Source organism: Labeo rohita, chromosome 2 (assembly GCF_022985175.1).
Source record: "Labeo rohita strain BAU-BD-2019 chromosome 2, IGBB_LRoh.1.0, whole genome shotgun sequence".
Taxonomy (NCBI): domain Eukaryota; kingdom Metazoa; phylum Chordata; class Actinopteri; order Cypriniformes; family Cyprinidae; genus Labeo; species Labeo rohita.
In genome coordinates, this window is record NC_066870.1 from 32199113 (window position 1) to 32226770 (window position 27658).

The 27658-nt window shown below is 37.5% G+C and overlaps 1 protein-coding gene across 2 annotated transcripts in view; it reads left to right on the forward strand.

Moving 5' to 3' along the window:
- The first annotated feature begins 422 nt into the window (after window positions 1-422).
- Window positions 423-27658, forward strand: part of gpc5c (glypican 5c) — a 151525-nt gene continuing 124289 nt past the window's right edge. For both annotated transcript variants that reach the window (XM_051095746.1, XM_051095753.1), the window contains exons 1-2: window positions 423-762; window positions 16259-16420. In XM_051095746.1, the coding sequence (XP_050951703.1) occupies window positions 606-762; window positions 16259-16420 (319 nt within the window). In that variant the 5' untranslated portion in view covers window positions 423-605. The remainder of the gene's footprint in view (window positions 763-16258; window positions 16421-27658) is intronic.

The window sequence follows — 27658 nt, forward strand, 5'->3', positions numbered from 1 at the left end:
GACAGGAGTAATGATGCTAAAAATTCAGCTTTGAAATCAAGGAATTAATTACATTTTAAAATATATTCAAATAGAATATTTCAAAATGGTACTGTTTTTGCTGTACTTTGGATCAAATAAATACAGGCTTGGTGAGCAGAAGAGACTTCTTTCACAAAAAGAAGAAAAAAAGCATCACAAATCCTACTGTTCAAAAGCTTTTGACTGGTAGTGTATAAATAAACAAATTAATTAATTAATTAAAACTTCAATAAAGTACTTTATGTTTTGCAACTACTGTAAGACTAACAGTCACGTCAGTAAAGCTTTAACTCTGACTGTAAGAGAGAGAGAGAGAGAGAGAGAGAGAGAGAGAGAGAGAGAGAGAGAGAGAGAGATTTCTGAATGATTCCACATGCTGAATGAATTCAGTGACACTCTCAGTGAACGGGACGCAGCGGCGCTTTTCCCTTCTCGGTTTGGGGAGGAAGGACTCACTACAGCCGGTGCAGCATGTGAAAGTCCAACACAGGCGACTTTCTCCTCTTTTCTTTTTGCACATTTTGCAGCCAGTCTCTGATCATCAAGCAATTCCACAGCACTGATTTCTTCACTGAAATGCCGTCATGCCACGCGTGAATGTCAGCTGGATTATTACGGTGCTCGCGGTGGAGCTCGCGACACTGTCCGCCGCGCACGCTCACAGCTGTCACGAGGTGAAAACGGCGTTTCAGGTGCGTCAGATCGGCCAGCTCAAATGGGTACCGGAAACACCTGCTACAGGTGAGTGGGAACGCCATGTGCAGACGTTTGTCATCTTGGTAAAGAGCGGTTTTTGTAAACGCTATTGTTCAAAACTGAAAGTGTCACCTTGATGATGTTTAATGATGATGTCCCTGCTTTGCTATGTACCATGGTAAACGGAGATGCCTCAAAGCTATGGTAAATGCACCTGTTTTACTGTAAAATCATAGGTGGTCTTTGGAACTTTTTGTTTATTATACTTTCTTTTTGTTTACTATACTTTGTTCCATATTGTTTTTAAAACAATATGATGATCTGAGGTCAATCAGGTGTTTTGGCTGAAACTACAGAATGATTACTATGGTAAATCTTTTAATTGTGGTGCAGCAACCAGGTGCTTTGGTTCCTATATCCATAGCATGTTTTAATGATGAAAAGTATTGTTTAAGGAAATTTTAAAATTTGCTGACAATTTACATAGACTATCAAGAACTTTCAAGATACCTATAGCTCAAAGGCTGCGTCTGAATCATTATTTCAGTTGCACTGCCCAGGGACTCATCCGATTCTAGTGCTGTCAGGTTCATTCCGGTGTTACATTTGCATCCTAAAAATTCCCACAGTGCGCTGTTAAAAACCATCAGCTGCTCACTATATTTACTTACTGGAAATGTTGTCATGTCTATGCATGTTTGGCACTATACTTTTAACAGCTGAAATGATGCATGATAAACAAATCATTGGTTGAATAGTATATTAATACACAGGGCGTGATTGGATAATTAGTACCTAATTAGTAAATTCATGTAGAGTCAAGTTGTTCAAGTATATTGTATAATCAATATTTGCCATCAACCTGCCACTGGAATTGCTAAGTGTTTATTTATTTATTTTGCTGTTCCTTTTAGGAAAATTTAATGTAATTAGCATTAATTTAATCAGTTTTACAAGTCTGACTGTTTTTTTTTTTTCCCAGCAAAGTTTGCGTGAATGCCCATGTGTGCTGTAAGGCTCTGGACGCTGTACTGTAAATAACATGTCTTGGTAAACTTCAGACAAGGATCGTGTCAGGTTAACGGAATCAGTGTTGACAGATGTATTGAGCCAGCTGCTTTGATGCATGACTCAGCGAACAGGAGCGAGCCCTGCTGGAATGACACCGACCCAGCTCACCGGGTACAAACACGCGGGTCTAGAGTTCTCACAGTACTTGAACTTACATCCAGGTTCGGTTCTCCTATGACAGGGGTATCCATCCTGCTCCTAGAGATCAACCTACCTGCATGGTTTAGTAATCAGACACTAATCGTACACACTTGAACCAAACTATCGAGGTCTCTGGGGTCACGTGAAAAGGTGACTGGGTGTAAAACACAAGCCAATGGCTTGTCTATCTGTCTATCTATCTATCTATCTATCTATCTATCTATCTATCTATCTATCTATCTATCGTTCTATCGTTCTATCGTTCTATCGTTCTGTCATCCTATTAATTGCTCTATCTATCTATAGAATGCTAGATAGAAAAACAAAATGAAAGGATAGAAAAATTGATCCTATCTATCTATCTATCTATCCATCTAGCGTTCTATCGTTCTATCATCATTCTGTCATTCTACCTATCGTTTTGTCATTTTATGGTTCTGTCGTTTTATTTTTCTGTGTAATAATAATAGTAATATTGTAGTATTAATAGTAATAATAATATTATTAATAGTAATAATAATATTGTTCTGTCGTTTAATTGTTCTTTCTATTGTCTAGATCTATCTATCTATCTATCTATCTATCTATCTATCTATCATTCTGTTGTTCTATTGTTCTGTTCATCATTCAGTCCATCTGTCATTTACTTGTTCTATCTGTTTTATTTATCTATCGTTCAGTCGTTCTGTCTGTCATTCTAATTATTTATCGTTCTATCTACACTACCGTTCAAAAGTTTGGGGTCAGTACATTTTTATTGTTTCTTTTTTTTCTTTTTTTTTTTTTAAGAAATTAATACTTTTATTCACCAAGGATGTATTAAGTTAATAATTAAAAGTTTATTAAAAGTTAATAATAAATAATTTACATTGTTATAAAAACAAATAAACACTGTACTTTTTAAACTTGTTATTCATGAAAGAATCCTGAAAAAAAAAAAAATCACAGGTTCCAAAAAATATTTGGCAGCACAACTGTTGATATTATCCAACATTGATCATTCTAATAATAAATCCGCATATTAGAATGATTTCTGAAGGATCATGTGACACTTAAGACTGGAGTAACAGCTGATAAAAATTCAGCTTTTCATCACAGGAATAAATTCTATTTTAAAGTATGTTAAAATAAAAAACATTATTTTATATTCTAAAAACATTTTGCAATATTACTGTTTTTTTCTATATTTTTAATCAAATAAATGCAGCCTTGATGAGCATAAGAGACTTCTTTAAAGACTATTACAAGTCTTACTGACCCCAAACTTTTGAACGGTAGTGTATGTATCAGTCTATCCATCGTTCTATCTGTGTATCGTTTTATTGTTCTATCTATCTGTAATTCTATCTGTCGTTCAGTCTATCATTCTATCATTCTGTTGTTCTATCTATCATTCTGTCTATCGTTCTATATATCTATCTGTCCATCTGTTGTCTGTCTGCTGTTATCATTGGCATTCCATCCATTGTTCTAGCTGTCATTTTCTATCTGTCAATCAATTGTTCATTCATTTCTTTTCGTGATGGTGCTTATTTGGGTAGCTAAAAGCTGAATGCTGAGTTGTTTTGGTGGTTTATGTTTTGTTGGTGAGCTTTGACCCTCTTTTGGTTAGAGTCTACATATGCAGAAGAATTCAGAGCATGCAGAAGACTTTTGACGAGCCTGGTCTCTCAGTAGACATCCTGTGCCCTCCGGTATGATTTCTCCTGTTTATTTGACTGAATACTGATATGTAGACTTAGCATAGAAATTGTTCCTCTGGGAACCAAGACCATACCACAGCAAAACCATAATTACAATATATCTCAGGTTAGTGTGGTTTTGCCTTCCTCCTCAGATCATTAAACTCTTTATTTCCTTTTTGTGGTCTGCAAAATAAAAGTTTAAAGAAAGCCAAAGATTAAATAAGTTCTAAATTACTTTTGTTGTAGAAAGACTGGAATTTTCATTTTACGAATTTTACGAAAGAGTCTCAGAACATGGAACTCTCAGATGTAGCTTTGTTTGTTTGTTAGTTTTTTTTTTTTTATGTTAAAAGGAGCGTATCACCCTGACAAAACTTACACCAGCTTGACTTAAATGAAAAGATGCCAATAAATTGGTATTCATGAATAGTTCATCCAAAAAATGAAAACTTCGTCATCATTTACTCATCCTCATGCTATTCCAAACCTGTATGACAAAATAATATATTTTCAAGAATTCTGGGGTGCCCATGCAACATTGGATACCATTGACATTCATTGTATGGGCAGAACCTAAAACTACTTTTGTTTTGTTCCATAGAAGAAAGAAAGCAAGTCTGACAGGTTTGGAACTGCTTGAGGGTGACTAAATTATGACTGGATTTTTATTGCAGTTATGTAGCATATCAGACTGTGCCAGGTTTGAGGAAAAATGCTCACACAGCTCCAGGATGAGTTCATTATCATTAAGCACTAACCTGATAACTGAGAGCAGTTTTTGTATCAGCAGTTAAGTGCAGGACTATGCAGTCTGTTTATTTGGTACAGCGACTTGGCGCAATTAAGGCTGAGACAGCAGCCAAAACCAAAGCAGCTGAAAATGGTAGGCTTGGAATGTGTTCTTGATAAAATGTGCCCTTTTGCATTGATCTTAGAATGGTTTCATCAGGTGAGCATTTAGTTGTTGGAGCATCAGTCCTGTTTCCAGTACAGCAGAGAGCAGATTGTCTGCAATGAACATGCTTTAGCTGCAGGCATAGCACTGCACTCCTTTGCTGACAGCTGATGGGCATTGAGCAGCGAGACTCAAGCCCAGAGGTCGACTTGCATGCAAGAAGGCGGCCACAGACAACAAGAGGCTTTGAGCAAGAGTCTGGAATCTCAGACATGTCGGAATGTCCAAACGCTATCACTGATGGGCAGAGAGTCAAGACACCTTATAATAGTAACCCCTCAAACCACTTCTCAAAATATTTTTATTCTACGTGTCTGTCTATCTTGTCTATCTGTCGTTGCTGTTCTGTTGCTTTATCACTTTCTTTGGTTTTATCATCCTACTTATAATTTCCATCCATCTGTATGTCTGTCATTCAGTTGTTTTATCTGCCTTTTTGTCTGTCGTTCTATCTGTCTGTCTATCTGTTTCTCTAGTTCTTTCTGTCTGTCAGTCGGTCATTCTGTCTGTTGGTCGGGTGTTCTATTTGTCTGTCATTCTGTCTGACGGCCGTTCTATGCATCTGTTTGTCTCTCTGTTGGTCGTTCTGTCTGTCTATTGTTTGTTCTGTGGGTCATTCTGTCTGTTGGTCGGGTGTTCTATTTGTCTGTCATTCTGTCTGACGGCAGTTCTATGCATCTGTTTGTCTCTCTGTTGGTCGTTCTGTCTGTCTGTCGGTCGTTCTATCTGCCTGTTGTTCTGTCCGTCTCTCTGTCTGTCTGTCTGTCATTCTACTTGTCTGTCGGTCGGTCGGTCGTCTGTCGGTCGGTCGTTCGTTCCGTCCGTCTGTCGGTCGGTCGGTCGTTCCGTCTGTCGGTCGGTCGGTCGGTCGTTCCGTCTGTCTGTCGGTCGGTCGTTCCGTCCGTCTGTCTGTCGGTCGGTCGTTCCGTCCGTCTGTCGGTCGGTCGTTCTGTCCGTCTGTCTGTCTGTCGTTCCGTCCGTCCGGCTGTCTGTCGGTCGTTCCGTCTTTCTGTCTGTCGGTCGGTCGTTCCGTCTTTCTGTCTGTCGGTCGGTCGTTCCGTCCGTCTGTCGGTCGTTCCGTCCGTCTGTCGGACGGTCGGTCGTTCTGTCTGTCTGTCTGTTGTTCTATCTACCTGTCTGTCAGTTGTTGTTCTAGCTATCTGACTGTCTGTCGGTGTTTCTATCTATCTATCTATCTATCTGTCTGTCTGTTGTTCTGTCTGTCTGGTTGTCTGTCAGTCGTTCTGTCTGTCTGGCTGTCTGTCAGTCGTTCTGGCTGTCTGTCAGTCGTTCTGGCTGTCTGTCAGTCGTTCTGTCTGTCTGTCTGTCTGTCGTCCTGTCTGTCTGTCAGCCATTCTATCTGTCTGTCTGTCGGTCGTTTATTCTATCTGTCTGTCTGTCTGTCTGTCTGTCTTTCTATCTATCTATCTATCTGTCTGTCTGTCGTTCTGTCTATCATTCTGTCGTTCTATCTATCTGTTGTTCTATCTAATGTTCTATCGTATCTATTGTTCTACCATTCTATCTATTGTTCTATCATTTTATCATTCCATTTATCATTCCATCTCCCTCTTTTAGTTTTCTAGTAGTAAAACAGTTGTGAGCTGTTTGTTGCTCAGTGAGAAAGTCCTAATGTTGCAGAGGGTTAAAATCTGGGGTCGTTCCCTTTCCTCTGAAGTGCTGACAGGATTCGAGGGCATGAGACTCTCTGTTCTCAGATCAGATGCCAAGGAAAGCAGCTCCCTGAATCTCCACCTCTGAAACCCAGGCTCTCCTTCAAAAAAGGCTGTGTTGATAACTAATCCCATGGGGCTTTGTGAGCCCAGAGCAGCATGGATATATAAAAGAGATTTTATAGGACATTGCGCCTATGTTTGTGTTTAATTTATGTCTTAAGGCCATCTATAGTTCCCCTGACATAAGCACATATTGGATATAATGTGTTCCATAAAATTAAACAAAATGACCCTTTCTCCTCAGGCATGATGCTAGATGATGCTATCTAGCCTTTAAAAAGAGGACAGGTTAATTATGACTCATTTTATGAAATGAAGCAAGCATTGCAATCAAATATTTAAAGGACACTCCGAATCTCCTACACTCCACACCATTAAATCTTCCTTGTGCAAGCCTAATTAATCAATATTGGGTTTCCAGCCATTCTGTCGGGTTAAGAAGTCCTTTAGTTAATTAAGTTGCAGAGGCTTCTATCTGTGTCTGGCGGTCAAGCCATTCATATGAAGGTTTGCGTGCTGAAGTGGTAGACTGGTTACTGTCAGTTACAGCACAAAGTGCAGATTGTTTTCCTCGTTAAGACACACAGCCACTGCTTTCTGTGAGCTATAGTCAGTTACAGCAGTCTGAATTGCCTCATGTCAGCTGCATTGTTTTATCATTAGCTGAATGGATTCTTTGCTGACTAAGAACCACTGTCTTCTGCCTGGTCGCAGCAGCTACACAATATTACAACCATGTCTATTTCTGGTTTCAGAAGTTGCTCAGCCTGTGAATGCAAGCTGATGAACAATAAAGTTTTAACTGAGAAGATAGATGATATGATAATAATACAACACAGAGAACGGAGGTAATTTTTTTTGTTGTTGTTGTTTATTTGAGTTTTTTTTTTTTAATTTAAATTAGATTTCTTAATTTTTAGGTTTATTTTGTATTGTGATTTGTTATTCTCAAACTAATTGTGGCTAGAATGTAAGCCGCAAAGCCACATAGCTTTAACTAACCCCAATGTTAAACATCCCCACCACTCATTTTTAAATGCTTGTGTGGAACATCAAATGCTTTTTTGATGGGGTCTCTCGAGGCAAACGCTGTTCTGTGATGAAAGGTGTAGAACAACCTGTGCATTCATGCTTTCGATCTCTGGCATGACAAGAAATACCAAACGTCTTTGCATATTTACTCTTCTTTGGGCTTTAACACCTGCAAGGGCTTCTCTAGTCTCTCTGCCCTCAGCAAAACACCCTTTCAGTGGAACCAGAACCCTGAATGTTAATGCCAAAGCATATTGGTTTTTGCATCGCAAATATAGTGCTGTGCAATTAATAAAAATTTGAACTGGTGCCTGAGCCATAACCATTATGTCATTATACCTGGGTCTTGCACAGCTTTATCTTTTGGTTTGTACTGTTGGAGTAGCAGTGCCAGACTCCAATTCCCTCATTTACAGTGCAAGTTCAATCTGTCTAGCTCTGTCTTTGAGTCCCAGTGAGAACCAATCTCAATATCCCCCTGATCTTCTTATGTGTCTGACATCCTATCACAGACTTTAATTGGATTGGAGGTGCCAGCTTGTTAGTATTTTCTTCGTTCTTCTCTCATCTGCAGCTTTGCAGAGTACTCAGGCAGAGAGTCCAAATTAGGCTCCACTTTAGAGATTTGATATATCCCCTTATTTTTCCAAAGGAGCAGGTTTGCTTACAAATGTTGCTGCTTATATTGATTTGAATGTACTTATTTGAAACTATATGGAGGTGTATTGTCAGAAATGTTCTTCTGGGTGGTTTGGACTGTTGTTTATTGTTGTGTGCCTTTAACTGAGAGGCTCAGTCATAAGAATGACCCAGGGCCAGTGTGAGACTGTTAGCCACTAGATAAGTTACATTAACTGATCTCATTCATAGGAGTTGCCAACTAAAATGCTTTAAATGGTTTCCTGTCAGTTTTCTACATTGTTGTTACCAGAAATGACAGGTCATGATTTCTAGTTGGCTAAAATAGATGAGGTTTTGGTCAAATTTCTGAAACGACACATGATATTCTTGAAAGCATGAATAAAAAAATATGTTGGAAGCTACAAACTATTTAGTAATGTTTTGCATAAGTATGTTTTCTGGTAAGGACTTACATTGTCACTATATAATTTCCAGCTTAATGCTTAATTTCACAACCTTTAACGCTTTCCTGGCCAGCGTTGTTTTAAAAAAGGTTGCCAGCCACCAGCATTTTTCTACAATTTTCCACAAAACTTCCATGAACGTACAATATCTGAACATGCAATATGTCAAAAGAGAGAACAGGGCCTCTGTAGTTAATAAAAAACAACAACAACAACAACACTTTGTGTTGACTACATCCAGACTGGATTCAGAATGATAATCAAAACATATGTGACCCTGGACCACAAAACCAGTCTTAAGTAGCATGTGTATATTTGTAGCAATCGCCAAAAATACATTGTATGGGTCAAAATGATAAATTTTTCTTTTATACCTTAAATCATTAGGACGTTAAGTAAAGATCATGTTCCATGAAGATATTTTGTCAATTTCTTACCGTAAAAATATCAAAACTTGATTTTTGATTAGTAATATGCATTGCTAAGAACTTCAGTTGGTAAACTTTAAAGGATTTTTCTCAAAAATAAATAAATAAATAAATAATTCACCCTCAGATTCCAGATTTTCAAATAGTTGTATCTTCCAAATATTGTCCTATCCTAAAAACCATACATCAATGGAAAGCTTATTTATTGGGCTTTCAGATTTCAGATGTATCTCAGTTTCAAAAATTCAACAGCTGATTCTTATAACTGGTTTTGTGGTCCAGGGTCACAGATATGGAGTAGATCGCTTCCATCAACAGTCCTGGGTCAACATTTTTCAGTGAAGGAGTTAGGGAGTTTTGATTTAAGTTGTTGAAGCAGTTTTGTTTAGATAAGTTTTTTTTTTTTTTAATGTTTAATCACATTATTTTATATATGCATCTGCTTACATGTAATCACCTGTTTCTGCTTCTTCACCTGTGTTTGATCCAGACATTCTGTACTCTTTTAGAAGACGATGTAAAATGGAAGCGTCTTATAAATGTCGGAAAAATCTGTCAAAGGCAGGAAAGAATTAATATGTGATATTTTGAGTTTATATTTTATATATGTTCTTTATTGCTATTTAACTTTTAAAATATGCAATATTTCACACATAAATAGCATATATGAAAATACATTACTAAAAATAAAAATAGATTGATTTGTGATGCGACTAGTGAAAATAGCATGGCAAGTATGGTTGAACTTTAAGTTATGAAGAAATGTCAAAATTGTTGTTTCACAAAATATTGAAAGTGGACCAAAAGTTAATATTAAAGACATTCTTAGACTTTGGCACCCATGTACCTGTGGTTGCTCAGACTTTTGAGTCTGATACAAGAATTCCTGGCATGTTTTAAGAACCAGGTCAAGGTGGGAATATATCTGCCATGTTTAAACTGCTGAGGCCAGGTAAGGCTATTCCTGCCGTTTTGACCCAACTCTGAAAAACCCAGGCCAGGAATTCTAGGAACCAGTGTATATTTGAGATGATGTGTGTGATTTGTGTGTATGCACACTTGAAGGCCTTGAGCACTTGTGCCATGGCACTGGTGGACAGTTTGACCACTGCGTTTTGTGGTTATTGAAGCTGCTGTCTGGCTTGACCATAAATTTGACTTGAGCTAAACTTGGAGTTCTGTATGAGTGTCTGCTTCTGATTTCAGCCCAATCCACCATCTTTTCCTATAGGCATCTGCTTTTCGCTCTTCTGCTGGCGCAAATGCCAGCCAACGGTCTACAAAGCCAAACATTGGAGCAGCACGCCTGTGGCTTTGAGAAATGCAGGTGTGTTGCCCAGGCCTTTGGAGAGATGTTTTCTTTCAACATGGTCCCTCCCAAAAACAGTACATCAGTTGTGGGTAAATATCCTGCTGGTTCCCGTGTACGCCAGCACTTCAAAGGACCGAAAGCTTCCTGAGAAGAACCTCAGGAGAGCCAGAGGTTAAATCCAGTTGGGTTGCCGTCTACTTTAATGACTTTCCTTTCCCATAAAGTTGCTTCTGCACTTCAAGCATCAGGAAATTGCTGAAGTCTTAACCTAAATAAACCGTAACATTTTCAGTCCTCACTGAGGATGTCTTGTTTGGATTCTGCACAACTCTGTCTGGTTGACTTGGAGTGGGAATTTTGAGTGTGCCTTCAGGGTCACTGGTGGTTATTGTGATGTTGCAAATACGAACGGAATAAAGACTTAATCTGGCCAATCAAGTGAATGGTTTTTGTCACCTGAGGGTGATTATGGGATCAGTTTGGCTAAGTTTGAACCCCAGACAGGAGGAAGAATAAGGAAGTGTCTACTCAGGCAGAACCACAGACACCTGCAGGGGTCCTAATTCACTCGCCAGGGGCTGAATTCATTCCATCGTCTGTTAATTAAGGCTGGGAGAGAGACCGACACCAGAGATGGTTTCAGATCAAATGTTTTGATGTTATTTCCTAAAATAAAAATTGTTGTATAAAATCGATTTATACCATGTATATCAATATTAAAAGTGGTATTGTACAGCCAATAAAGTTAAATCATTTTCTGCATAATTTGCTTGTACATTCTTATTGTACTAAATCTAACTTTTTTTTTTAAATAGTAATTACAGCACAAAATAAACATGAATGAAGGTATGTTAAAAGAGAGTAAAACTTACCGAAATCTCACCTCATGTATTTACTCAAATCAATGTTTCAACGCCAGTATAACAGCTTATTAACAATACGTCACTTATAACATCACATTTACCTCAAAATAAAAACATATTCGGTGACCATTCATTCCTTAGTCAGCAAGAAAAATGAACTCTAGAGAGGAGCATTTTGCTAAATATGTGCACCATATAACACATTCCTTATTTTAGAAATTACTGTTCTTCAATGTTAAGTCGAATTAAATCTGTTTTTTAGAAAAAATTTATTGTGACAGCCACCATTTAAATGTATATTTCCAAAACAACAACAACAAAAAAAAACTAATTGGAGTAGGAATATAATTATGTAATTGTAACTTTATTATAAAAACTTCATTGAGTTTAATTTAAGCGTTTGTATCCACATTATTTTTTAACACGACGTAAACTGTTTACTGTGAATGTGTGAGATGTCCAGTTGCCAAGTCTGCAGTTTCCAGCGGAATTGGGCTACTTTAACACTGTTGCCGTGGGTTGTTTTTCATGTCCACTGGTGGAAGCGAACCCAATAATGTGATCTTAAGCCACTGGAATGTGAATTTTACCAGGGGAACCTTGCCAAAAAAACATGTATTTTCCAACCAGAACATGGTTTTAACAGAACCCCCTCACAAAAAACCTCAGTTGAGTTTGTTTTGAGTAGCAAGTGGGTGGATTTGTTGTGAAAACCTGGCAACCCTGGGAAAACAGTGCAAGTAGTGCTAATAACGAGACTAATAACAAAGTGTGGTATATGGTCAAACTGTTTGTGCTACAAACCAGTGTGTTCATAATTAAGATAATACATTAAAATAATATGGTAAGACACACCAGTTTGCATTATCAAGCCGTGAAACAAGCTGTTTTGTACAGCTAAAAATAGCTGGAAGCTAATGACACTAAATTTACAAAATGGCCACGCCCACTCTTACAGGAAAAATAAGGTGGATAGGCTACAAACCAGTTAATTTTATCTTTTAATATTTTAGTAATGTAGTACATTTTACAGCATTAGTTGAGATTTTTTTTTCTTGAGAAGATTTGGCATGTACCGATACATACCTGATATATATCCAAAACAATTGAATTGAATCGAATCACAAGCTTGCGAATCAGAATCGACTCGAACCATGAAATGCCAAAAGCTTGCCCTAATAGTAATATTATTAAATGTTTTGAATTTAAAAGTTTAAATGAGAAAACCCGTTTTAGATTTATACACCTGCAGAGAATTGAAGCGTATTATGATCTTCTGCTTATCAAATTAACTATTTTTTATTTTTACTTTATTTTGTTTATAATAAAATATTGTGTTTCATTAGAACCATTACTTCTGATATCTTCTTGATATTTTGTGTTATTTAAGCGCCTCCTTGTTAATTTTGTCTGCCAACTATCATTAGACTTTTCCTGCTGAGTTAATAGAGCCTTAAAGCTCTTTAATCTCTCTCTGTCTGCTCTCTCTCACTGCATAAAGAATGGTTATCTTACATTGGCATTTTTCAAGGTAAATCAATGTCCGACTTATTTTCTAGTCAATAAATGTCCTTATTCTGTGCATTACTATTTAGCTCGGAGCAAATACTTTAATCTACAGATCAAAATTTGAATTAGCCAGTCTGTCGTTACTATTTCTTTTCTTTTTTAACTGATTGAAAGGACACAAGGCTGTGTGTTTCTGTCATCCCAAAGGCTTGCCTTGTCAGCTGTGGGCTTGTGATCATATCACATGTACCTGTATATGTGTGTGTCTTTAAAATCCAACCACTGTTATTCACGGTGTCCAAAAGAGCAGGTGCTTGTGGTTTTTACTTGTATTTGATGACCTTATTCCTGGTGTAGATGAGGTTTATCTGCCCGCACAGACAGTGAAACTCAATCTCAGAAAGTTCTTCATTAATGTCCAATGAGTCACAGCAGTGACCTAGAGTCTCCAAAGTGCATAGCGGATGTCTGTACAGCATGGAAATGGAATGAAGCTTCGTCACAGCCTTGACATCAGTCATCATGGACAGCCCAGTCTGTGTGGCTCACTTTTTCCTTTGCTGTGTGTTTGTCTTTCTTTAACAAAGTTAATAGTTATTCACAGTATTAGCAGAGTGTTTGAATGACAATATCGGTACACTCTTAAACACACATGTATTAGGTTTTGTTTAGTTTGGATTGGTGTTTATTTTGTGTTGGGGAAAGTTTATGTTTGTTTAAGTAGATTTTAATAAGATGTTTAGATTTGCTGTATCTTGAGCTTTGTTTTCACTGGACATGAATTTAGATATCTGATATCCAATAAGGGAGAAGCAACGCAAGCTCATTGAAAAAGTTGTAATGATATGTTACAGTGAAATGGTTCTTAGGTGGCACTAAAAGTGTGTTCAGTTTTATCAGAAACAGCTGAATCTGGCATTGTTTTATACATTGGTTGTTGTATATATTTTAGCAGATTGGAAATGACATTGCTGTGTTGTGGTTAAAAATATTGTACCACCTACAGTACACTAACAGTTAAAATGCATTTGTTGAAGCAACAATGCCATTCTACCTCGCTTGTAAGTCCTTAAACTGTTTCCTCATGATTCACTGGACTTGTACTAGAGTGCTGTACGAGGTGCGCTGCTGAGCAAGTTTATTATTTCAGAAAAGCCATACATATGAAGATGGCTATGTGATGCAAACATCAAAGTTAGTTTGCAAAAGGATTTTGAGATCATAACATAGTTGTGCATAGTGTGAGAATAATTGGCAGATATTCTATCCGTGTAATCTTAAATTGAGTGTGAAGGAGTAAAAGTTGTTGCTGTTGGTGTTTTATTTTAGTTGGAAACTGCAGTGAATTGTATGTATAGGTATTTTTTTCTAAAAATGTTGTTTGAGGCAGATTTTTCCAATCAGCCTACGTTGGGAAAGAGGAGCAATATGTACAAACACAGCATAACACTGAGGGATGTTTTTACAAAGTTGAAAATGACTATAGCAACTTTTTCCCAGCAGCGAAACAACAAAGTGGCAGCTTTTTTAAGCCTTAAATGTAATTTAATTGGCTATGGAAACAGTAAGTGAACATTTCATGTCATTTCGTAATGTTGTGAGTGACACTGTGAATTGGAATATTTGTTTTAGTCTTAAAGTGTCTTTCCCATTACGGAACATTTGGAAGCCATTTCGGAATGTTTGCGGTGGAAGATTCAAAAACCATTATTCCTTGTGTGTTAAAATACAGCTTTATAGCCTGTGATGTTATTTAGAGGATGCCTGTGTTTGCTTTTATGTACATAAAGTTGAGGTCAAAATTGTACATACACCTTGCAGAATCTGCAAAATGTTAATTATTTTACCAAAATAAGGGATCATACAAAATGCATGTTATTTTTATTTAGTACTGACCTAAATAAGATATTTTACATAAAATATGTTTACATATAGTCAGTCCACAAGCGAAAATAATAGCTGAATTTATAAAAATGACCCATTCAAAAGTTTACATACACTTGATTCTTAATACTATGTTGTTACCTAAATGATCCACAGCTGTGTTTGCAACTCATATTCAACTCATATTCTCATATTCTCCAGAAGGAAAAATGATACAGTAAAGCAAGGGGTATAAATGTTTGAACTGAATGAAGATGTGTACATTTTTCTTATTTTGCTTAAATATCATATTTTTTTTTATTCAGTGCTACCCTTCAGAAGCTACAGAAGATACTTACGTTTCCCAGAAGAAGTTAAATTTACTCTTATCTTCAAATGTTTTAAATGCGTTGTGTTTCCTTCTGAAGCATCAGTGAGTGTTTGAACCTTCTGTAATAGTTGCATATGAGTCCCTCAGTTGTCCTCAGTGTGAAAAGATGGACCTCAAAATCATACAGTCATTCATACACTAGTGTTAGTAAGGGTTCAAATACACAAAAATGCTGAAAAACCAAAGAATTTGTGGAACCTGAAGGATTTTTCTGAAGAACGGCAGGCAGTTTAACTGTTCAGGACAAACAAGCAGGGCCCTATGAAATCAGTTTTATTATTATTTTTAAATAATATTGTTAAACTGGACTTTTATTTTGACGGGTTGCCGTGTCTACCTTTACATTTCTGTGTGTATATGATATAGCGCTAGTTTTCCTAAAAGGGAACAGTCAAATGCACATGAAGTGACTCTTAGATATTGTTCATGTATTTATGTCCTCATTTAGTTAGAGGACAGATGCTGAAATCATGGCGAGGGTCGCGAGCTTTAGTGTGTGTGTAGTAAACAAAACCCCTCCTCTGCTCCATTCATTAAAACAGAGACACGCAGAACATGCAGGATTCACATTTAAATGGTATTTTTGCAGCGTAATAATTACAGATACTAGTCCATATTGTGGTTTGATTTAAGTGTAATGACACTTTTGATTATTTCATTCAAACTTTGACAAATTCCGTGACATTCCGCGTTATTCTGTAAATTCTGTTTTTAAGACTGGATTTCATGATTCCGTCAGCGTTGTCCACATCACTTGTGTTCTCTAAACAAGGGACTCGTGAACAACTATCACTAAACAAATAAACACAGCTGTGGACCATTCAGGTAACAACACAATATTAAGAATCAAGTGTATGTAAACTTTTGAATGGGGTCTTTTTTTTTTTATAAATTCAGCTATTATTTTCTCTTGTGGACAATATATAACTGTCTTTTATATAAAATATCTTATTGAGGTCAGTACTCAGTAAAAAATAACATATATTTTTTATGATTCCTCTTATTTTGGTAAAATAATTAACACTTTGCAGATTCTGCAAAGTGTATGCAAACTTTTGACCTCAACTGTATAAAATACAGTTGGAAATACAAGGTATATGGAGTGTAGGGATATTGGTCTTACAAAGTTCACATGCCCACACAAGGCCTAGACTGGTGGGAGTATGAGGTTTAGCACTGCTTGAACTGACTCAAGTCTTCTGGGACCCAAAGCACCTGGTGCATCCTGGATAATTAAGTTGCAGCTATGAAGAGAGTGCGAGAGCTTTCTGAGGATCAGCTTTCATTATACTATCTTCTCGCCCTCCCAGATCTCTCCAGTGCATGACAGAGCCTCAATAACACTCAACTGCTGAATATATAGTTGCATAAATGCATGTGAACTGGTCCAGGTTTAATTTGGTTTTGTAGTGTGGCTAATGTTATTTGTTCAAGTTCTGTCTAATAAATGCTTTTTCTCTCTTATTGTAGATGTGGACCTGTCGATATGCAAGCACCCTGGGCCATCATGTTGTACGCGAAGAATGGAAGAAAGCTACAGAGCGGCGGTCTTGAGAGACACCACCCAGAACATCAGATCATACAGCTTTGAGCTGAAATATCTCATTTCTGCACATGCCGTCGCCTTCCAGGGTACAATTATGCATGCATGGATGGGAGATTAGATGGATTGTAGAGTGATGAATGGATAAGATAAGTGAAATGGATGGATGGATGGATGGATGGATAGATAGATAGAAGAATGGACTGATGGATATAGGGATGAGTTAATACGGATAAAGTAACATAAGCTCATTGGAAAGCCTACATATTTGCAGAACTCCAAAAAATGTACCTATATATATATATACAATTCACTAGTTTTCAGCCAAAATGACTAGTAGCAGCAAAAAATTTTTGTACGCAAATTCTGATTACAGGGACTTTTTTCCACATGGCTCCTTTTACAATTTTATGAACTTTTAACATCGTGCATGATTTGTAAACTAACATGTAATGTAGTAAAACTTGTTCGGGAGCTCACCAGGTACAGTGCAGAGTGCTTTGCAAGTCCCACAAAACATGAGATGAGGATAAAAGAGCGCAAAAGTTAGGTAACACTACATTCACGTTCATCTGTTTCTGATGCTTTTAAGCACCACTTACTGGACATTTCACTTTGAAAGTGTTACGAAACATACGAGAAACAATGTGACATAATTTAGCCGAAATGCCACCACTACCATGTTTTTCCAATGAAGGATAGCAGATTTACGGGTTGACTTTTTCTGTGTACCTGTCATTGTTGTCTGTAGTTTGACTTGTTTAATTGGTAGCAATGGCACAGAGTTTTTTTTCCACTGTGGTTTGGCATCCTGTGATTGGTAGAGCTGCCTTTAGCCGTTTCATCTTTAGCGCTAGTTGCATGTGAACAGGAAGCCTCTCCTCATCGTCTTGATTAAAGCCCCAGATGTGTTTTCAAGGAAAGTATGAACTAGCTGCAAACATTCAGAAGCATTTAGTCTTAATTATATTAGATTATGCTCTATGAAGTCTAGTTATATGAGGTTTGGTTGGGTTTTACTGCATTAATTCCTTAGAAGGGGAATTTAGAGTACTTGCCCACACTCTCACGAGTGTCGAACCCAGTGGCCAAACCATAATCGGCAGTGGAGCTTTAAAGAATCTCAGTCGTATGCAGCCTTGTGTGTGTGTTTTGGCAGAGCGCACCGGTTGTTATTAAGGTCTTCTGTCAGTTCATTCATGAGTATCAAGCCTTGGTGTGAATGAATGAGCTCTCACATACAGTATTTCAGTCCTGCGCTGACGATACTCTCATTTTAACACGATCTGCGGCCTCAGAAATGGACACGTACTCCCACACACACTGCACACTGCATCTCACAAGGAGGGTTCAAACCACATACATAGTTTTTGGTTATGCTCCTCAATCATGCCTTTGTCTTTCCCAGCCTGTTTTCTTTTGGCATCCACTAGACAGCACAGATTGTTCATTGCATTCCAGTAAAGTGTTTCTAATGTTTGTGTCTCGGATGCGGAGATATGCGCAGAATGTTTCACGTCGTCAGGTCACATGCAGTAATCAGGAATGTTCAAACAATGGAGCTGATTGCCTTTTACGGCTGCTGATGTGTGTGTGGTGTCTGTGTTTGAAAGAGTGTTGAAATTTGTCATCTTTGTAGTGATTTATAGATTCTCAGCTATTATTCTTGAGGTTAGTGAGGATGATTGCTTGTGCCTTATATATAGTAAATATTAGTACATAGACATTCCAGTGTACGCAATGTATGAATTTGTTGTTTAATTTTTGGAAAAAACGCATATTAGTGTTCTTTTCTTGTCCTGAGGGCCTGGGCCTTCGGGTCCCACAGATTCTTTGGTTTTTCAGCATTTTTTGTGTATTTGAACCCGTTCCAGCAATGAATGTAGGACTTTGAGATCCTTCTTTTCTCACTGAGGACAACTGAGTGACTCATATGCAACTATTACAGAAGGTTCAAACGCTCACAGATGCTCCAAAAGGAAACACAATGCATTAAGCAGGGGGTGAAAACTTTTGAATGGAATGAGGATGTGTACTTTTTTCTTATTTTGCCTAAATATCATATTTTATACATTTAGTACTGCCCTTTAGAAGCTACAAAAGATACTTACACGTTCACCAGAAGACAAAATAAGTTAAATTTACCCTGATTGTCGAATTTAAAAATGTTTTCACCCCCCACCTTAATGCATATTTATTTATTTATTTATTTATTTTTTTTTTTTTCTGAAGCATCAGTGAGCATTTGAACTTAATGTAATGGTAGCATATGAATCCCTAAGTTGTCCTCAGTGTGAAAAGATGGATCTCAAAATCATACAGTCATTGTTGGAAAGGGTTCAAATACGCAAAAATGCTGAAAGGCAGTTTAACTGTTCAGGACAAACAGGGGGCTCATTAACAGCTATCACTAAAAAAAATAAAAATAATAATAAATAAATAAACGCTGTGGTTCATTGAGGTAACAACAGATTATTAAGAATCAAGTGTATGTAAACTTTTGAACAGGGTCATTTTTTTTATAAATTCAACTATTATTTTCTCTTGTGGACTATATGTATACGTCTTTTATGTGAAACATCTTATTCAGGTCAGTACTAAATAAAAAAATAACATGCATTTTGTATGATCCCTTTTATTTTGGTAAAATAACATTTTGCATATTATGCAAGGTGTATGTAAACTTTTGACTTCAACAGTATAAAATATATACAATAAAGGTAATATGTAATAAGTAGAATTATTATTTATTATTTAAATAAGTGTTGATTACTTTACGGTATAGTAGACCCGTAAAATTACAGTACATTTGTCTTGATTTTTTTTTTTTTTTTTTTTTTACTCGCAAGAGTTAAATTCTCAAGCCTTTCTTTGGCGCAAAACTGCAGGAAGACCTTTGAGTTTAGGTGACAACAGGTTTACAAATGCTTCTCATTACAAGTCTAGTAAAATGCTATAAACTTCTGCCCACAAAAATGTTGGAAAATTGTGCGAATGCGGAAAATAAAGCACACATTGCATTCCCAAATGTATGTTAAACCCACCCTCATGTTGTTTCAAAGCTCCAGGACTTTTTCTTCTTTAGAAGCAGATAATATGTCTCAGTGTTTATCCTTTGTGAGTGAATGTTCATTTTTAGGTGAAGCTAGAAAAAGTACAATATGTGACCCTGGACCACAAAACCAGTCATAAGGGTTGAAATGTATACATCATCTGAAAGCTGAATGAATACATTTTCCATTGATGTATGGTTTGTTAGGACAATATTTTTTATCAGAGGTACAACTATTTGAAAATCTGGAATCTGAGGGTGCAAAAAATCTAAATATTGAAAACGCCTTTAAAGTTGTCCAAATGAAGTCCTTAGCAATGCATATTACTAATCAAAAATTAAGTTTTTATATATTTTGGGTGGGAAATTGACAAAATATCTTTTTGGAACATGATCTTTACTAATATCCTAAATATTTATAATTTTGGCCCATACAGTGTTTTTTTTGGCTATTGCTACAAATATACCCGTGCTACTTGAGACTGGTTTAGTGGTCCAGGGTCACATATATACAACAAATTTATAGTGACTGTGTGAATTTGTTTCTGTAAACAATACAAGATAATGTGAGAGTTTGTTTTGCTGTCTCCATCATGGATTAATAATTACCCTGTGGCATACAGACATCATATCGGATTACAGGCTTAATGTAAAACTTAATTAGAATGATAATTTGAGGTTTTCTATCATTAATATAGGAGTATAGTTAGAAGGCGTGTTTGTTTGGGTTTCTGTCTGTGTGTGTGTGAATACATCTCTTCACATCTGCGTGGGTTCTCGCCTCAAGAGGTTCAGTAGACAGTTGATTCTAATTATCTAGATTCATCATGAGAGTGTGTGTGTTTGTAGTGTAGTAATAAAGGATTTAAGGAGTTATTAAGAATGGTTTGTGCTCTCTGTGCTTATTTCAGACTAAGAGACGAATCACAGGATTAAACAGACATTGGAAAGGGGATGTTGAGTGGCGTTGTTTTTGTTTGGAATGTTTGTTAAAAGATCCTGTCTTTTGTTTTATTTTTTTCTGCTGAGCTCATTTGGATTTAAAAGCAATGTTTAGAATTGAATACTAGTGTACAGCTTTGTAGTAGTGCATTGCATTGTGGAATACAGTATTCCACACAGTGTACCCTGCTTTTAAACTGTTTATTTTGTCAAACTTAGTAGGTCATTTCAGTATTTGATGGTATGGTAGTATAGCCAAAGATGGGGAAACAATAAAGCGAAGGCAGACTCAGGAGCAGCAGTCAGGCCTCTCTGTCTCCTCTCTGGAGTTTATAATGACAGTGACTAATTCTCTTTCTCCCCATGTGTAAGTGCACGAGTGGGTGTTTTTATGTCATTATGTCCTCCATTTTCCCTCAGAGATTTGAAAAGGTGCAAAATAACAGATGGACGTTGCATAAAGACTTTAGAAAGAGGAGAGACAAGACGAGAGGAGAAGCCAGATGTTTACACGGTTTAGGAATGAAAATCGATGTGCGTTAAATTTAGTAGTGTTTTCCACAAATAAGGTACAAAATAGAACCCAAACTCTTGAATTGCAATTACCTGCAAGTCTTAAGTATTTTTTGTTTCTTTGTTAACAAATTGTTAGAAAAAGAAGGTGAAAGCCAGGTGTTTGCCCCTGCTAGTAGATACTTTAACTACACCATCTGGTTGCACAAAGCATGTCTGGTGACAACCCTGCTGAAAAAAAAACAGCTAAAACCAGCCTAAGCTGGTTGGCTGGTTTTAGCTGGTCATCCAGGCTGGTCTTAGCTGGTCATAGCTGGTCAGCAGACTGGTTTTAGAGGGGTTTTGGCCACTTCCAGGCTGGTCTTAACTGGTCATGCTGGTAGACGATCTGTAGTGAACCATTCAAAATTTGCGTTACATTTTTTATTAATAATCAAATTGTTAACATTATTAACTTGTTCATTACATTTGCATGCTTTGTTTTTAGCATTGCGCTATGCTAGCTGTTGATTTTACCTGAAATAAAGATAAGATTAACTGGTTCTAGGGCCTAGAAGTTGTTATAACTCAAAGGCCCGGTTTCATAGACAGGGTTAACACATTATTTTTTTTAGAGTTCTCACAACAAAAAGCATGGGATTTGGGCCTCCAGTGCTTAAATTTTCATAGGACACTAAAGTGTACCGTATTCATGAAAAGTGCCAGTAAAAACCTCATTACTGCTCAGCAGTGACAGCAGACGCCGCCTTGGTGGCGTCATGCCAGTTGTGCTGTGGGGAAACCCTTCTCACTCGCTCATTCTCCTTAAGTCTTTCGTTCTGTCTGGCCTTCATTCTCTCGTTCCCATTGTTGTTATTCGTCTTTCCCTTGTCTTCATCAATGATTGCATGACTGTTAGAGTCTCATAGGAATCCCCCCTCCTTTTATTCGACCTCCTCCCAGATATCATTTGGCCTTTTTGGAGGGTAGATTTATCCATTGACTAATTGAGCTTGCCATGTTACTTCCTTAGCTGGCCCTGGACCACAACTTGTGTCCTCTGAAGAGAAAAAGAAAAGGAAACGCATTGAGAATGAGAGAGACAGTTTGGCCTGAGCTGACAGACCGACCCAAACCCAAGGCTGTGATGTCAGCCGTGGGCTTGGGACAGGAAGTGATGCTCATACCGTACCTCTGAGCAAATTTGGTGGCTTCAGCCTCTCACGCAGTGCACCTGCTATGTCATTCCCATGGTAACAGTGGAATGGATGGATTCTAAACATCCCATCCGGCCCCTGCTGACCAGCTGTCGTGAGATGGAAGCTGGTGTTCAGGGAATGGTGTTAGCCTGTTGTTTGACGTACAGGACAGAATGAATGCTTTTGTTGTTTAACAAAGGTTAGAAAAAGATTTAGAGCAACCCGCTGTCTGTCCTCCCCTAAAGAAGGCATGCTGAGCACTTAAGTGAAGGAAAAATACAGTGCAATTTCTCTGGAAATGTCAACATCAGATGAGAAGAAAGCAATTATGTAGGACAAAAACAAAACAAGGGAGTTAAACTTTTATAGAAGTGAAAAAGACTAGTTTAAGGTGGTAGTTTAAAGGGGTCATCGAATGTTGTTTGAACATAGATTTGTGTTGGCAGTGTGTACACAACCACCCTATAATGATAAAAATTGACCCAGTGGTTTTTATTTAATCTGTAAAAATAATTTCCCCTTTTTCAAATCAAGCCATTCTCAGCATCTTGTCTGTGTGACAACATGATAGTTGATTGACACAGCCATCTTACCTTAGACCCGCTTTGAATGAGCTGTAACAGTCCGATCGCCATTGTTTCGATGCCGGAACAGGGACATAGACAAGAATGGCTCCTAAGCGACTGAGGTGTTGTGTTGTTGGATGTAATAATTGAAGTAGTAGTCCTCATTTACTCCCGACATCTGAGCCGCAGTGGATGACTTTTGTTTGTGAAGGGAATGCACCTCTCAAACTAAACAAATGTGTCTGTGTTCACATGAATCATTTGCGATCCAGCTTCACTTACAGCAGAAGTGAGTATAAGGTTTTTTTTTTTTAATGAATCTTTGCAATCGGCTTTTTAAATAACGTGCTAATTAGCAAGTTTTGTGGCTAAATGCAGCTAAATGTGGCTAAATGCGGCTAAAGTAAACATGCTTGTCACTCCACAGAGAGAAGAGAGGGGTGGAGCGAGCAGAGCTCATTAACATTTAAAGCAACATTGACTAGAACAGGATGATTTTTGCAGAGGTGATTTTGGCAAGGTAAAAAGGTGTTTTTTACACTACCATTGAGAAATTTTAACCAAAGCATGTAATAGCCTTTCATTAAGACCCTTAACTTGTGGAAAATGGGCATCCGATGACCCTTTTAACATAGATTCTAGCTTATCATTTATGGACATTAGCTGGTTCTATCTTGTCTAGTTGATTGGACAGCTAGTTGATTAGTCAGCTGGACTAACAGGTGGTGAACCTGCTTTTGATTTGGTAGACTTTCATGGTAAATCTAGTTAGAGGTAGTAGAACACCTGAAACCAGCAAAGGCTACTATGTTCCAAAAACCAGCTGGTCCATACACTTATAAGACATTTTCTGGAAAGAGAAGCCATGCTAGAAAAGAGATCAATTGTGTGAGGCAAAACAACCACAAAACAAGTTAGTTAGTTAAGGTTGTAGTTAATTGCTTTAACATAGATTCTAGCTTATCATTTATGGACATTAGCTGGTCCAATCTTGTCTAGTTGATTGATCAACTGGAATAACAGGTGGTGGACCTGCTTTTGCTTTGGTAGACTATCATGGTAAAGCTAGTTAGAGATAGTAGACCACCTAGAAACCAGAAAAAAGCTACCATATTCCAAAAACAGTTGGTCCATTCACTTAACATGTTCCAGAAGAAGGAACCATGCTAGAAAAGAGAACAATTGTGTGAGGCAAATAACAAAAACAAAACAAAAAAAAAACCAAGCAAGTGAGTTAGACTTTTTTTTTTTTTTTTTTAAGTGAAAAGGTTTGGAGTTGGTTTATATTTTATACAGAGTGTGTGAGTGGCCTTCAAGATGCTAGGGTGTTGTATTTGGTTGCCAGTGCAATTCTGCTTATTTGGGTGTTACAAGGTCGTTGTGTGCCGAAAAATGAGTTATGCAGCAAAGTTTAACACTCAGACTACTAATTCACAGTATGACTAATAGTAATGTTGGTGCTTACTTTAACAAACGCCACTAATGAGAAAGGTTTAAAAGGAAAATAATGACAGGAAATAGGAGTACAAGTAGTGTTTAGGCCAGGGGGCGTCTGTGGAGAAAGGGAGTGGTATCATCTCCAGAGTGTCATTGTGGCTGCTTTCACACAGCTTTTAAGTTGGCGTCTAGCTGCTTCATGTCTCATTATTCACTTCATTACCTCAGACTGAAACGGACAACTGAACACACGATCCAAACCCAATCATGGCTCAACCTCTCCACCCTCTCTTCTTTTCTCTTCCAACATCATTAGGTTGTCCTAATACTGGGAGGGAGAGGCAGAAAAGGGATGGTGGTTTGATTTCCTGTTGTTCAGTCTTTCCTACAGCACGGTGAACCTTTTATGAGAACGACCTGCCACTAATCATCACAGAACATGTTTGGGATGTCTGCACAGCTGGAACTAGAAGAAAGTGTTCAGCTGGAACGGACAAGTGTTTTTTAGTTTGGAATTAAGGGATCATCAGTAGTCTTTACTTTAGTGTTTCTGCCCTCAGTTAACTCCATGCCCTTTCTCTGTCTTGCAATTTTTTCCAACTGTTCAATCTGATAAGTACTCAAAACCTGACCAGACTTTTCCCAGGGTTTTATGCAAAGTGAAATTCTTTGTCTATTGCATGAAGACATTAAGCTGTTGTAACAGACCAGTAAATAATTAAATAGACATGACAAAAAGTGGCATTAGATTTATATAGTGTTTTATTTATATATCAACAAACATCAGTCTATTACTGGCCTTCAGTCCACAGCAATCCATTTTATAATTAAGGGTGTCTGTTGCAGGTTATAAAACATAGCATTTGCTTTTCCAGCTTAAAGATTTTTCTCAAGACTAAAGACACACATGCATATAATTATGGGCAACACAAATATTTCAAATCAGTAGTTTTCCAGAAACAGTTTACGTTTGTACAGCAATTCACTACATTGCTGCTGGACTGCAGAGACTCTTGCTCAATTTAGACCAATTTAGAAGTGAATGATGATTGGGACGTTTAGATCAGCACAATGATTGGCAGACTCGCTTTTAACCAGATCCTTTAGAGAGCTCTGTGTTTTCACATGTGCACGCACACACACTGTATCTGGCATCTCAGGAATTGTTTGTCTTCGTGACTTTCGATATTTTAATTGCGAACTGATGAGAGAGATATTGGTGAAACGTTCCTCTGCACCCTCCACCTGTTTCCCTTCTGACAGCAAAGACGCTGCTGAGGGGAGGGGGCGGGGTGTCTGCAGCAGTTCGGGACAGGTGGTTACGTCTAGTTTGTCTCCTAATGTGCAGCATTAAGTGTTGTTGATTTAACCTTCTGTACTCGCATGTTTGTTTACAGAGCATTTTTTAACTCAGGGTTCAGATTTGAGCGGATTGAGTAATTGATTTCAGTATGGTGCAAAAGAATGCCTTTAGCAGATATATGCACACTGCTTATTTAAAGGGGTCATGAACTGCCTTTTTATTATTTTGTACTGTTTTCTAACATCCCCTAATAGTGTTATCAAAATTTGTGCATCAAAAAACATAATAATTTAGAAGTAATAGGCTATTTTTCTGTCCTGTTTTTAACCCCCCTCATCAGAATGCTCTGTTTGAATAGGCGTGGTGGATGTAGACTCAGAAGTAAACGCCCACTGCTGTGATTGGCTAACACTTGTGTATGTTTGACAGCCTACATTCCTCATAGATGGACACCGCTGTGATTTAGGTCAGTAGTGACCACTACTGCTTTGATCCAATAAAATCGGCGCAGCATCATCTTTTAGTTTCAATCTTTCTGGAAATCCCACGTCGAATTGTATCTTGTTTGTAAACAAATCCATAGTAAATCTAAGTATGACCAAGTTCTTACTGATGCAGTCTGGATCTTAAAAAATAAAGTTCATTCACTGTTTCCTAATGTTGGGACTGGAAGGAAGACAATGCAAAGACTGTTCTTCCGCGACTTGGCACTGCACAGCGTCTTTTTGTATTTGGAGCCATCTTTATCATTTGGTTTCTATGTAGACCTGCATTCGCCTTACGTTATGTGCACTACATGTGCGAATCAAGGGGGTGGGGCTAAACAGGCAGTGATGTAGAAGCAGGCGTTGATCATCTTCTGCGGAGGTGGTGTTTAGCCATACTGTTACATCAGAGTGGCACAACCTGTCGTTTTGGCTTCAATATAAGCTGTTTTTAGATTAACGAGAATGTTTTGAGTTCTGAAACTTTTAGAATGTTTTTATTTTCTTCTTCTTGACATAGTCACCACTGATGATTTTATAATTTTTTTAAAATTAAAATTAGTTAAATGAAAACTGATAGTGTGAAAACTGATAGTGTGAACAAAATTAGAAGGATCGACATTTATTTAAAAATGAGAAAATAAAAGTAAATCTTTTGTAACGTTATGAATTACTTTAATTTAATACATCCTTTATGAATAAATGTCCTAAAAATAAATAAATAAATAAATGTACTTTACATGTATTCATTAAGCACATGCTTTTATTTAAAGTTACTTACAAATTAGGAATGCAACAAATCATAATCTTTCTTTTGTAAATGCTGTGAAAATTGGTTAAAATTGATTGCAAAAGTCTGGATAAAACTCACATCTGTGTGCATGTTAAAACTTAAAGGAATTGTTCACCCTAAAATGAAAATTCTGTCATTAATTAGTCACCCTCATGTTCTTCCCGTAGGACCTTCGTTCATCTTCAGAACACACATTAAGATATTTCTGATGAAATATGAGAGCTTTCTTACCCTGCATAGACAGCAACGCGACTGACACGTTCAAGGCCCAAAAAGGTAGTAAGGACATTGTTAAAATAGTCCAAGTGACTATTTCAGAATACCGGCTCCTGCATCAGCAGCATCACACGCATGCGTCATGATCCTCTTTTGAACGCCCGTCAAAGACTGACACAGAGGAGAAGAAATTGTTGAATAAAGTTGATTATTTTTTTGTTTTGCACTCAAAAAGTATTTTTGTAGCTTCTTAACATTACGCTTGAACCACTAAGGTCAGTTGGACTATTTTAAGAATGTCCTTACTATCTTTCTGAGCCTCGAACCTGGTAGTTGCGTTGCTGTCTATGCAGGGTCAGAAAGCTCTCGTATTTCATTAAAAATATCTTAATTTGTGTTCTGAAGATGAATGATGGAATGACGTGTGGGTGAGTAATTATTGACAGAATTTAAATTTTTGGGTGAACTATTCCCTTAAGCACTAGTCCAACAAACGAGCTTCTTTTGTACACCTTTGATTACCTTAATAGCACCAATGTCTAGTTGCATGTGTAGAAATTTGTGTGTCAGTGCAGAGCAGACTCTCTGTTTCTTCTTGACTGTTTTTCAATCTCACTGCTCTCCGTTCCTCAGCTTCTCATGCAGAAGTTGCATGTGCTAATGTGACGTGTTCTCTCATCACAGCTGTTTTAGTCAGACGACCGGGACATATGTATTGTCACTAATTAAAGTGGGATTTTATAGCCCCCCTACAGAGGTGATGAACTCATATCTGCGTCTGACCCATATGAAACACGAGCCCTTGGCTGGATTACGGGGCTTTCTGGGGTGGAAGATGATCG